The following is a 13,972-nucleotide window of genomic DNA, read 5'->3' as shown; positions in this document are numbered from 1 at the left end:
CAGAGTGGCTTTAAGAGCAGACTGGACAACACAAGGGAAAAAGTCGACGAAGCTGAAAACAAGTCATGAGAAATGATCAAAATTTAAAAGGAGAGAAAAAAAGATTTTAAATATTAATGGAAACTTGCTTGTGGGACAAAACTAAATGGTGTAGCACATATACAGTTGGATGCCCAAGAAAAGAGGAAGACTGAATAGATCAGAAAAAAGAACTTGAAAAATAATGCCCCCCAAATCCCTGAAATTTGGTGAAAAAACCCATCAAATTACAAAAACATAAATGATAAATACGAAGAAAACCACATATAGCCATACGATACTCAAACAGATAAAAACTAAAGATACTGAAAAAAAATCATAAAAGTAGCTAGTGAAAAAAAGACAAGCTCCACACAGGGCCTATAGAATGAAGACTGACCCATCGGAAATGACAAAACCGGAACACAACTGAACAACCTCTTTTAAGTGTGAAAGAAAAACCCATCAACTTGCAATCCTACGGCTGGTGAAATTATCAGCCACAAATAAGGGTTAAAATAAAAACATTTTCACAAAAAACTGAGAGAATGTATTTGCAGTACATAGGAGATGCTAAAGGAACGATAGAGTGTCAGCTCTAGAGGAAGAAACAGAACACCCGGGAAACAGTAAATATGTGGGTAACTGTATTCATTTTCTAGGGCTGCTGAAGCCAATTACCTCAAATTAGTGGCTTAAAACAGCACAAATCTCTTATCTTACAGTTTTGAGGATCAGAAGTCTGACCAAGGTCTCACTGGACTAAAATTGATGTGTCGACAGAGTTCTATTCCTTTCTGGAGGCTCTAGGAGAAAATCCACCTCCAATGTTGGAGGCTGGACCATTCTTTAGCTCACAGCCCCTTCCTGCATTTTCAAAGCCAGCAACAGCAGATTGAGTTCTTCTTGAATTGAATCATTCTCCCCCCTCTTCTGTCCCTTTTTCTACTTTTTAAGAACCCATGTGATGACTTTGAGCCCACGTGGGTAATGCAGGAGAATCTTTCTGGCAGAAAGTCAACTGGTTAACATTCTTAATTCCACCTGCGACCCTATTACCCCTTTGCCATCTAACATAAAATATTACAAGTCTTGGAGATATCTTAATATGGACATATCTAGGGGACACTTTCTGTCTACTACATTAACTAGAACTTTTTTTGGAGTCTTTTAAAAAAACTTACTGTTTAAACAAAGATAATATTGTAACATGGGGCTACTAACATGCAAAAATAAGATATGTGACAATAGCACAAAGGACAAAGGGGATAAATGGAGCTACATTTTTCCAAGATTTCTAAGTTTTACATAAAATATTATGGCATTAATCCTAAACATGCTATGATAAATTAAGGAATCATACTGTAAGCCACTGAGAAACCAATAAAGAAAAAAATAAAAAGTATAGGGAAGATGTTAATTAAAAGTAAAGTGGAGTACCAAAAAATATTCAATTAACACAAAATATAATAGGAAAGGAGGAACAAACCAACAAAAAACAGATTCAATAAACAGGAAAAAGAGCAAGATGGTACACTTCAACCCCCAACTGCAACTACAGATATACTAACGTTGATTTTAAAAGATAGAGATGGCCAGACCAGATTAAAAAAAATTCTAACTATACTACAAGAGATCAGGAGATTGATTCTAAATAGAAAGATGTACTGCAGCTAAAAATGAAAGTATTGAGAGGATATAACACACAAACAGCGAGCATGGAAAAGACGTAAAGGCTCTACACGTACGCATCAGAGTTTGGGCGCGTGTGTGTGCCTGTAGCAGACACAGAGAAAGGAGTAGTACCAGCATAAAGAAGACACTTCATAATGATAAAAGGGTCAATTCATCGGGAAGACAAAGGAAAAAAAAAAGCAAATATATAGGTACCTAATACCAGAGCTTCAAAATAACTTGAAGCAAAAACTGACAGAGCTAAAGCATAAAACAGACAAATCCATAATCCTTACTGGACATTTTAACATCCCTCTCTCAATGACTGAAGAGTAAACTAAGAAATCAGAAAGGACGCAGACCACCTGAACATCACTATCAGGTGACTGGATCCACTCGACATTTATAGACGGCATCCAGTGCCTGAGGATACTCATTCTTTTCAAGCCCACCACATCATTTATCATGAAAGATCATACACTAGGTCATAAAATGAGTCTCAAAATTCAAAGGACTAAAATCTTACAGATTACTTTTTTATCACAATGGAATTAAATTACAAATCAGCAATACTCATGAGATATCTAGAAAATCTAGTATTTGAAAATTAATCCATACACTACTAAAAACAAAAGTTTAAGGTCAAAGAAATCACAAGACATTAAAAATAATCTGAACTACATGATAATGAAAACATTTATCAAAATGTGAGATAATTAAAACTATAAATAGGCTTGGGGGAAATCTGAAACTTCATACTTATATTTAAAAAGGATAAAGGTTTAAAATCAGTGTCACCTTAAGAACATGAAAAAAGAACAAATAAAAGAGAATTAATAGAAGGAAGTAATAAAGACTGGAAATCAATGAAATGGACAACAAATAAAATCAGCAAACCCAAGATTAGTTCTCTGAAAACGTAGATTAAGGGGAAAATTAAGAGAAAACACAAATTATTCACATCAGGAATAAAAGAGGTGATATTACAACAGATGTTAAAAAGATACTAAAGAATTACTGTGAACTAATTTTTGCTAAAGATTTGACAACTTAGATAAAATGAACAAATTCTTGAACCTATACATAACAAGTAAAAATCTGGATAGCTCAATCAATCAGTATCTGTTCAAGAAACAGATTGTAATTGGAAACTTTCCATAAAGAAAATTCCAGGCAGAGATGGTTTCACTGGTGAATTATATCAAATACTTAAAGAAGGAATAATGCTAAGTTTTTACATTAAGTCTTTCAGAAAGTGGAGAAAAAGGGAACACTTCCCAAATTATCTTAAATGATCAGTAAAAGCCAGTTACCAAAAACCCAACAAAGATAATACAAGAAAATTACAGACCAATATTTCTTAACAAAATAATATCAAATAGCATCCAGCAATCTAGGGAAGGGCTAATACATCAGGACTCTGAGGGCTTATCTCAGGAACCCATGATGTATCCTTCAGAACTGAATCACTGCAATTCTCACTAACAGAATAAAGAAGGAAAACCACATACAGTCATTTCCGATGCAGAAAAAGCTTGTAACAAAATTCAAAACTCATTCATGATAAAAACTCTTACACTAGAAATAGAATGGATCTTCCCCAGTGTTACATACAGCTAGCATCGTACCGAATGTGACAGTAAATGTTTTCCCCTAAGAAAGAGAACAAGCGACGGAGGTCTTTGTTCTTACCCCTTGTGTTCAACACCATAATTCAACACTGAACTGGAAGATCTAGCCAGTGCATTAGAGGAAAAAATATAAATAAGAAAAAAGGAGATTAGAAATAGTGGAGAGTGGTCTCTGGTCACAAACAACAGGATTGTAAGTGTGAAAAATCCTAAGAAAAAAATTTAAAAAGCTTCCGGAGATATGAAATCAATTTTACAAGATTGCAGGGTAGCAAGATACAATAGTAACATAAAAAATAATCTGTGTTTCCATCGACTAACCAACAATTGGAAAATAACATTTTTAAAGTACAGTTCAGTGCTATTAAAAATATTAAGGGACGCCTGGGTGGCCCAGCGGTTGAGCATCTGCCTTAGGCCCAGGGTGTGACCCCGGGGTCCTGGGACCGAGTCCCACATCAGGCTTCTTGCATGGAGCCTGCTTCTTCCTCTGCCTGTGTCTCTGCCTCTCTCTGTGTCTCTCATGAATAAATAAGTAAAATCTTTAAACAAATATATTAAGCAGTTAGGATTAAATGTAATAAAACAAATGCAGTAACTCTGTACTGAAATCCAAGGAACATTGCTGAAAGATGTTAAGAGGCTTAAATAAATGGTTAAGGATTTTCTCCAAACTGAGCTATAGATTCAACATATGCCTAAAGTCTTTTTTTTGGGGGGGGGGGGCGGGGATAAAATCTTTTATTTAAATTCGATTGGCAAACATATAGTCCGTCGCTAGTTTTAGGTGTAGAGTTCAATTATGTTTTTTGGTAAAATACAACAAGCTGATTCAAAAATTCCCATAGAACTGCAGAAGACCTAAAATAGCCAAAGTAATCTTAAAAATAAAAAAAAATAAAAAAAGAAACAACACTGGAGCATTTACACTGCCTGATTCAAGTCCTACTATAAAGCTCCAGTAACCAAGACAACATGGTAGCTTAGGAATAGACAAATAGATCAATGAAATAAAACCGGCCCACATCTAAGCAGTCAATTGATTTTTAACAGAGGCCCAAAGGCATTTCAATGAAGATAGTCTTTTAAACAAACGGACCTGGAATACTGCACAAGCTACCTGGAAAACACTTCTCAATATCTACCTCTCGCTCATACCTACTGAACAATGAACTCTAGAGGGATGGCAGACATAAATAAAAAGCAAAATCTATAAACCTGCTAAAAAAGGGTAAGGGAACATCTTTGTGACCTTGGGGTAGGCAAATATTCCTTAAGATGTAAAAAAAGCCCTAAGTATAAATGAAAACAAAGCGATATCCTGGTCTTCACCAAAATTTAAAATGTCTGCTTATCAAAAAACAATATTAAGTGCGTGAAAAGGAAAAACAACACTTAGAAATACACAGTATACACATCTCTGAAAAAGAACTTCTATCCAGACTACATAAAGAACCCTACAAATAAATAATAATTTAAAAAAAAACACAATTCAAGTACAATGGTCAAAAACTAAACACTTTAAAAAGGAAGATACGTGAATAACCAAAAAGCACTGGTTAACATCATTAGTCATCAGGGAAATGCTCACTGAAACCAAAACAGGATAGCACTTCAAGCCAAGTAGACTAACTTGGGACAAATTAAATAACATAGAACTAAGTATTTGCAAGAATGGGGCAGAATGAGAACTCACGTCCATCGCCAGTGGGCGTGTAAAATGATACAGCCTCCTTGGAAAGCATTTTGGTAGTTCATTATTACACTTAGTGTGGTAGAAATACCTCTAACCCAGCAGTTCCACTCAGGTATTTATCCCAGGGCACAAGAGTGCATACGTGGCAGATATACTTGGACAGAACATTGTAGAAACTTCTAACACAACAGCAAAGAGTGGAAACCATCCATATGTCCACCAAGAGGAGAACGGGTACAGAAATAGTGGTATCATCATATCAAATTTTGCATATTGCCGCCAGGAATTTTTTTTTTTTACTTCTTCAACATTTATATATAAAACTTTTTCCTCAATTTTATTTTCCCTTTCTAATAAATGAAATTTATTACTGGTATTTAATGGAGTTTAGAATGCTTTAGGAATTATTAGAAGAGCTAAATGCTGTTTTTAAGATTTAATGTCAGGTCACCGAGCCTCACGAATCACAAGTCCCTCGTAGAAGAAGATCCCGTGATGGAAAAGTCAAAGTGCAAGATTCACCCATGGGTGTACTACGTCCTAATCCTGGGATTCTGTGCCTTTTGGTCAAACTGTCAACCCTGAGGTCTTTATCCTCCCAGCCCTAAACCTCTCAAAGTGCGGTATTCAAGACAAGGGGAAATGTATCCACTTCTGCTTGAAATTGTAGGTTCTCATCAGGCTCCAGAACAAAGACTTCATGAAGCAACAGATACATCTCTAAGGGTGTGGTACGCCGCGACACTGTTAGAAAGGAAACAGACATCACAGCTCCCGAGGACCTGCTACCGATAAAGGCAGAAACATACACTAGGATAACTTCAACTAAAAAAGTGGACGTCTAAGACTGAGAAGCCTCCCTTAGAGCCACACCAGGCTCTGGGACATGTCCTCTAGCCCTCTCCTGGCCTCCTGACCTCAACTGACACCCTGTTGCCTGGCTCCCCGGGGCCCCATCCCCTACCCCTGCCTACCTACAATTTGTCTCTGCATCCACCGCTTGGCATCCTCCCACCACCCTGTCGAACACCCTGAGCCACATCAGACCTCTAACCACCTAGGGTCACAACGCTATGGGTAGTTAGTCCCATCTCAGACATAAAAGGTAAGCTCTGGGAAGGGGCGTGGGGACGGGGGTGTCTAAATCTGGATGATGCACACATTAAAAAAAAAACCTAGAAATTTTATCAGCTCAAAAGAAAATTAATTGGGGGGACTGGCAATCTCATCACGATGGGGTAATTGTGCTCAACATGGCATTGCCTAGCAACAGAAGGTGCAGGCGAATCCCAACACCGGGGTGTAATGAATCACTCGCTGCCTACTGCTCACAAATGGCAATTTAATAGGAAGATACTCACATCTGGTTCAATCTCCAACAAGACTTCAGAGAATTCTACAGACTCATATTGAGAGAAGCATCAGGTATTTTTTGCCAACAGCCAGGCTCCAGAACAAAGACCGTTCCTACTTACTTGGCTGAATGTACGCTTTGTTTGAAAACAAAACCCAACCTGGTCTTGACAGCCTTGCTCCTGACATTTTGTTTTGGCCACGCTCCAATGTCTACGGCTTCAGGTGCGGTTAATGAACGTCACAAACATGGGATGGTAAATATGACTGACGATGGGATAATCACGGTGGAATGAAAACCACTTTGGGAGACCTCCAAGAGACAGCCCAGTCTGCCCTAGGATCTGCATGCTGCTTCCAGCAAGTGTTGTTTTGAAATAAAAGTATAAAAAGAGTCCACCTACGAGCGAGATCTGTGTCTGGATCGTCTGTTGTTGGGGTCTGCCTGAGTTTTTTCCTTTTGTCTCCTTAATACAGCTTCCCACTGAGGCGCTGAATCAACCATATCGTTCTCCTGCCGAATTCTGAAAGACAAGACCGTTCATCTCAAGTTAACATTCGCACATGCAGTGCTCTATTTTTCAGCTCATCCTAAACTTGCTTTTAAAAGTTAAGAAGTCATCAAAAAAAATACATGAATAAAAAATTTAAAAAGTTAAGAAATTATTAAATAAGTTATTGAAAAGCGATTAAGAAACTGAAAATTATTTAAGAAGCGATTTTATTAAAATCACTTAAAGCTAGAATGTATTAACTGTATTAATATATCCCTAGCAGGTATACACACGCATACATACGTGTGCTAGAATATTAACACAAAAACACAGAAGTAGATACTAGTTTCAGGCTTTTATCTTTGGCTTACAATTTTCTAAGAATAGGCATGTCCAACAATAAACTCATTTAAAACATAGTTAAGTCTGCTACAGGGTTGATCTTAAATCATGAAACTAAGTCTTTTAAAACATACTGATCAAAAAATAAACATACTGATCAAAGTAACAGTAAGTAATCTTACTTGAAATGTTCTTAAGAATTCACAATAATTGTCAGAGTTTTCGTGGACAACAGGTGCCATATATAATCCCCCCCCCTTTTTTTGAGAAGGGGGTGGGGAGAAGGAGCAGGGGGGCGAGAGAGAATTCTGCACAGGCTCTGTGCCCGGTGTCACCACCCTGAGGTCATGACGTGAGCGGAACTCAACAGTCCAATGCCGAACTGACTGATCCCTCCCATAATTCCCATTTTTAAAAAATATTTTATTTATTTATTCATGAGAGACACAGAAAGAGGCAGAGACCCAGGCAGAGGGAGAAGCAGGCTCCCTGGGGGGAGCCCGATGCGGGGACTCAATCCTGGAACCCTGGGGTCACACCCTGAGCCCAAGATAGGCGCTCAACCGCTGAGCCGCCCGGGCGCCCCTTTAATTCCCATATTTAAGAAGGAAAAGCAGAAGTAAGGAAGCCAACGGTGGTGCACACTGCCAGGCCCACTGGGCGCTCAGGGCACTCGGGGGTGTAGGGATGGAAGTCAGGGACTGCTGTGTGACCTCACAGGACAGTGTTTCCAGAGCCGCTCATTTCTACAGGTAACCTACAGATTTGGGCTTTTAAAGTGACCTCTTCCAGTTCTTGGGTACCGACGCCCCAGTCTGAGTGTCACGGTGACGTCGGGGCCCAGTGCTGGGGTCCCTGGAGCACGCGACAGTGGCTCCCACCGTGAGCAGTGGGGCCAGGTGTTCCGGAGGACCAGGGAAGGCGCCCGCTGGAGGCCCGACGGAAGGGGACACACCAGGTGGCTGTGAGCCAGGAGCATCGCTTGTGGAAACCAAACACCTGCTGCTTGAACATTTAACCTCGGACCCACGCGAGCCCCTCAGGGGGCCACCCTCCGGGGTGAGCAAGCAGCGTGGAGCCACGAGGGCATCGGCACCAAACCGACGACGGGAGCACGACCGCTTCGCAAAGGGCAGACAAGGTTGCAGGCACCTGTGCTCGGAACAGGTGCGCCTGGAGTGGCCGTGGCTCTGGGTGGGCTGCAGATGCCCCTCCACATGTAACCTGAACACAACGCGACGCGCATCCTAGTAAAAGGAACAGCAGCTGCTGGGTGAACCTCTCTGTAACACCATCCGAGCCCTTCGAGCTGTTTCCTCACTGAAGCTTTCATTTTCCAGAGGCTGTGGCGCGAACACCTGGACCCACGGCCCAGCGCCTCATGGAGTCAGCCCGCAGCCCGCGGCATGCATGGAGGGCCGGGAAGGCAAGTCCACGCCATGGGCTGGGGCACCGGGAGCAGGTGTGGTGCCAGGACACGGATGCCGTGAGGTCCCAGTGACTCGTCCTTCCCCCAAACAAGCAGTTGCACTGGAAGCTGCCCCATGTGCACGCGCGTGTTTCTGCAGCCAGAACCGCGGGTTAGGGCCCTGGGACCCCGCCGGTCACTCCACATGGGCTAGGGCCCTGGGACCCCGTCGGTCACTCTTCCTGGGTTTAGGGCCCTGGGACCCTGTTGGTCACTCCCCCCGGGTTTAGGGCCCTGGGACCCTGTCGGTCACTCCCCGTGGATTAGGGCCCTGGGACCCCTCCGGTCACTCCCCCCGGGTTTAGGGCCCTGGGACCCTGTAAGTCACTCCCCGTGGGTTTAGGGGCCTGGAACCCCATCGGTCACTCTTGGTGGGTTAGGGCCCTGGGGCCCCTTCGGTCGCTCCCTACAGGTTAGGGCCCTGGGACCCCATCAGTCACTCCCCACGGATTAGGGCCCTGGGATTCCATCAGTCACTCCCCGAAGAAGACACAGGTACTGGGTGCAGAAGGGACAAATGAACACGACCGTGCTCAAGCCTCAGGAAGCAGTAGTGACTATCCTATGCTGAGAGAAACACGGACCGTTAAGCACAGGGTGCCCCCATACCAGCTCTGCTGCGTGTCCCTATCCCCAGGGTGGGAGAGCCAGAGCTGCTTTTTCGCGCCTCTCCTGCTGCACTTTGATTATGACGTAGGGACTGACATTCTGAAGGATGAAAACACCAACATTAACCCCTTCTAAAAAGTCAAAATGTCATAGGACAGGTAAGCATGAGAATGTCAAGGGGGAAAAAGGAGTCCGCTGCCGGTTACAGCGGGGATGTGCTCATTTCCAAATGTTGCATTTAAAGTGAACCTCAAGGGCCGCCTGGGCAGCTCAGGGGTTGAACGTCTGCCTTCAGCCCAGGGTTGACCCTGGGATCCTGGGATCGAGTCCTGCATTGGGCTCCTGCATGGAGCCTGCTTGCTTCTCCCTCTGCCTGGGTCTCTGCCTCTCTCCCTGTGACTCTCATGAATAAATAAATGAAATCTAAAACCAAAAACCAACAACCTATGTTTTCTCTTAAGGAGGACACGTGACATGATGAGCACTGCGTGTTATATAACCGCTGAATCACTGAGTCATCTGAAATGAATGATGTACTGCATGTTGGTTGACTGAATTTAAATAATAAAGCAAACACCTCTATGTTTTCTCTATTTATATTTTACCTCCAAGCTAGTGTGACACACTGAAAACCACCTCTCCCGTTCAGCTCCAGCACAACGGTGCATACGACTGCTTCATCGGCCACTCCACCGCTCAGAGTAAGCCGGCGGGTCCCAAGTGACTGTGGACCTGTGTTTCTCATCTACTCGTTCATTCCTGGATTGCCTGCTATAAACCAATTTTCATCTATTTTTTCAGTAATTTTTCTTCCCTGGGGAAATTTACGTTGGTTCCAGGCATCTGTCGACCTCCTCCCTGAAGACCAGCAAGCAAGAAATTCATTTGCTTTTCCCAACCTACCCACACTGTCGATAAATTATTCTCATTTGCCCTTAAAAGTGTTTCTGTCTCTTCCGCTTATTCCTTATGCTCTCCCTACAAAGATATGCTACCTCTGGTGCAAATTCCCTTCAAAGTCTATTTTCTTGATTTTGTGGCCTGCGATGCTCTCGCTCAGTAATCAGACAGCACTGCTCAGTGGCTGCAGCTCTGTACTCCTAGCGTCATCTCTGTCAACTCTGGTTATGCCCTGCAAGCCCTCAATCATCCGCATTCAATACCTAATTCTTGATCGGACTTATTCAAGTGGAAATCAGGAGCCCTTGCAATCTGTACTACGGTGAACACTGCGGCTTTGCAGCAACTGCCCTCTGCAGACCCACAGGTTTCACCTCGTTCGCAGCCCCCACTCAAATCAGGGACGGGGCAAGGAATGCTCACAAGGAAACCTAACGGCTCTTATATATATTTTTTTGATAAATTTATTTTTTTGCCAACATATAAAATAACACCCAGTGATCATCCCGCCAAGTGCCCCCATCAGTGCCCGTCACCCAGTCACCCCCCACCCCCTGCCCACCTCCCCTTCCACGATCCCTTATTCGTTTCCCAGAGTTAGGAGTCTCTCATGTTCTGTCTCCCTTTCTGATATTTCCCACTCTTAAAAAAAAAAAAATGAGAGACTGTGGGATGTATTTCATATTTAAAATCCTCTTACCCCAATATTCAGATGTACATTCTAAAGACATCTAAGAGGCAGGAAGAAACGCTACCAACACTTGAGGGACAACGGATTCGTCAGGAACGCTGAGTTTTTGTGGAAGGAGGCGGGCCCACTCACAGATGTATGGGGGCTCCGGGTACACGGAGCAGGCTGGGGGCTCACTGAGCTGATAGCATCGCTCACGTGGGCACGGTCTGCCTCCGGGGCCCTCCCGGCCTCACCAGGTTGCAGGGTGCACACCGTCCCCTGTGCGGCCCGGAAATGAAGACTCGGCCAGGGGACCAACCAGCCACACCGCTCTTCCCTGAAGGTCACGGTCACATCGCCGGCTCCCTCCTCCTGTGCTCTGTTCTATTGTGTGCACACGCATGCGTGCACACGCACGCACAGAACCCCACACACGTAACTCACGTGTTGGGCCGCACGTGCCCCAGGATGAACGCAGGGAGAGGCCCAAGTGGTCCTGCTGCCAACTGCTTTCTGCCGGCTCCCGGCTCCCACCTGAAGCCTCCCATTTCTCTTGCTGCTGTAACCGTCCCCCGGCTGCAGCGCAGCTTCCAAGTACGGGGCAACTTCCCCCTCCCCGCCCAGATCTCCGCACCTCAAAGCCCCACAAGCCTAGCAACCCATGGAAGCTGACGACCTAGCAGTCCACTGGCCCTCGCCAGCGAGCACTCATGGCCCAACTGCCTGTTTTCATCAATAGCACAAAGGATATTTTGCAGCCTCATTTCTTTGAATGTAAAGGGTATTTTATTAAGCCCAAGGCATTTTAAGGGGAATCTTGGCTTGTGAAAGGTTTCACTCAGATCTGACTCCTCCCTTGGTTCTCTGTGAACGTAGACCCTGGACGCGTCCAGAGCCAGGCCCACAGGCTCAGACCCAGGGACATGGGCTGGCCTTCTGACCAAAATTCTCACTGGTGAAAATGGACATAATCGCATATTCACACAGCCCATTAGCTCCATACTGCCTTGTACTTGGGAGGTTCCCAAGTTGATGAACTTAGTAGGACCGACTGCTTCACAAATCAGCAGAGCAACGTAAATCATCTCCAAAGAAAACCGAAGCATTTTACTGGTTAATCCTACCAGTGACCTGGATGCTCAAATTCATCTCCCAGAATCCATCCATCCTTCACTCTTTCGATCGTAACGACCACCATATAAATGTTTGGGGCCACAGACCCTGTTACCAGAAAGTCCTATACTTGGAAACAGAGAAGTTTACCTACAATTTCCTGAACCCTCTAAGAGAACCTGCTGACGAATCAGAGAATAAGGAGGCCTGGTCGAAAAACCAAGTCTGTAAAGGCAGGGAGGTGGGAGCAAGGAAGAGGAGACGACAGGAAAGTGAAGGAGCTGGCAAGGGTGGAGGCAAGGGGGGAAAGGCCCAGAAGAGGCCCGACTTCAAGGCCAAGTGTCAGACCACGTGGTTCCATTGTCAAGTGCTCTCACTTTCTAGGTTTCAAGTGAGCTTTACCATGACCCCCCAGACAACAGAGGTCAGCGTACACCCCACCTTAAGGATGAGCACGCTCAGGACTAAAGCAGTTTCAAGGGGCACCCGGGTGGCTCTGCGGTTGAGCATCTGCCTTTGGTTTATAGCATGACCCCAGGGTCCTGGGATCAAGTCCCACGTCGGGCTCCCTCGTGGAGCCTACTTCTCTCTCTGCCTGTGTCTCTGCCTCTCTCTGTCTCTCATGAATAAATAAACAAAATGTTAAAAATAAATAGAGCAGTTTCAAGAGTTGCCCAAGGTCAAATACCAGGACACAACAGAACGGAGGCCCTGACCCACATCCTTGGGAGTTTTTTCTGATGTTTCTCTGGCTCCTAAATGGAGGCAGAACTCAAAGAAGACAAGAAAAAGTAGGAAAGAGTGGAGAGAAGCTAAGAAAAAAAAAGAAAGGAACTGAGTGACGAGAAACAACGTGACAAAGATATAAAAGGGAGGCAGGAGGACAGGGATGAAGATGAAGATACGGGCAGGGCTGCAACGGGAGAATGAGCCTTTGTCATCTTAGATGTCACGACAGCAAAGGGTGCTGCAACTCCCAGCTCGTTATAAAAAAGAAAATGAAAAACTGTCCTTTCAAACCTGTAAACTTAGAAAACCGTAGGGTAGTCGTCCAGATTGTAGAAACAGTAAAGGAAGAACAACTAGGATGGAAGGTGTGAAGACAGACATTAATGGCTCACCAGGCAGCAGAGGAGGCCGAGCCGTCTGGCTGCGGGGACAGCATGGAACGGGGCACAGGAGTCATCCGGCCATGAGCACCACATGGAAGGGGGCACAGGGGCCATCCAGCCACAGGGACCGTGTGGAATGGAGTGCACAGGGGTCCTCTGGCCATGGGGACAGCGTAGAACAGGATGCAGGGGTCGTCCGGCCACGGGGACTATGTGGAATGGGGCACGCAGGGGTCGTCTGGCTGTGGGACTGCATGGAATGGGCACAGGGGTTGTCTGGCCACAGGGATGGTGTGGAATGAGAGCAGGGGGCATCTGGCCACAGGGACCACATGGAACAGGGCGCAGGGGGCGTCTGGCCACGGGGACCACGTGGAACAGGGCGCAAGGGTTGTCTGGCTGCAGGGATGGCGTGGAACGGGAGCAGGGGGGCGTCTGGCCATGGGGACCATGTGGAACGGGAGCAAGTGTGAGCACACAGCCAACAACAGGGCCCTCATGCATGTAGCCCCTAAAGCTCTGGACCCAAAGGCCGGAGAGGACGTGCTTACCTACAGTCACACTTTTCTAGATAGGAGGAGAATCTGTTACCCACTCTTGGCTTTGTCTGTGTCATTGAAGCGGGCACGGCATCCGTGAGAGGAGGAGGGGGCACCGAGGGATCTTCCTGCAGGTCACCGTGCCTTGGGCGGGGCGCCTGAGGTGACCCCGGCCCCTAACTGGGCTCCACAGAGAACACTTCCCAAGGAGATGACCCCTACATGGCGTCTGCGCTCCTGTTGCCCAGGCCTCCCCACAGGGCCCAGCATGTGCCAAGGATGAGGGCTGCAGCAGCCATAGGACCCTGGGTCACGCCAGCTGACCACCTCGTTTTACAGACAGGGAAGGA

At 45.2% G+C, this 13,972-nt stretch overlaps 1 protein-coding gene across 3 annotated transcripts in view; it reads right to left on the bottom strand.

Moving 5' to 3' along the window:
- Positions 1-13,972, bottom strand: part of EPB41L4A (erythrocyte membrane protein band 4.1 like 4A) — a 178,772-nt gene that overhangs the window by 14,024 nt on the left and 150,776 nt on the right. For all 3 annotated transcript variants that reach the window (XM_077861434.1, XM_077861448.1, XM_077861437.1), the window contains one exon: positions 6,777-6,896. In XM_077861434.1, coding sequence (XP_077717560.1) covers positions 6,777-6,896 — 120 coding nt within the window. The remainder of the gene's footprint in view (positions 1-6,776; positions 6,897-13,972) is intronic.

The sequence above is a fragment of the Canis aureus genome, chromosome 2 (assembly GCF_053574225.1).
Source record: "Canis aureus isolate CA01 chromosome 2, VMU_Caureus_v.1.0, whole genome shotgun sequence".
Lineage (NCBI taxonomy): Eukaryota > Metazoa > Chordata > Mammalia > Carnivora > Canidae > Canis > Canis aureus.
The sequence above is the reverse complement of the archived record's forward strand: the minus strand, read 5'-3'. Positions and strand labels throughout refer to the sequence as shown.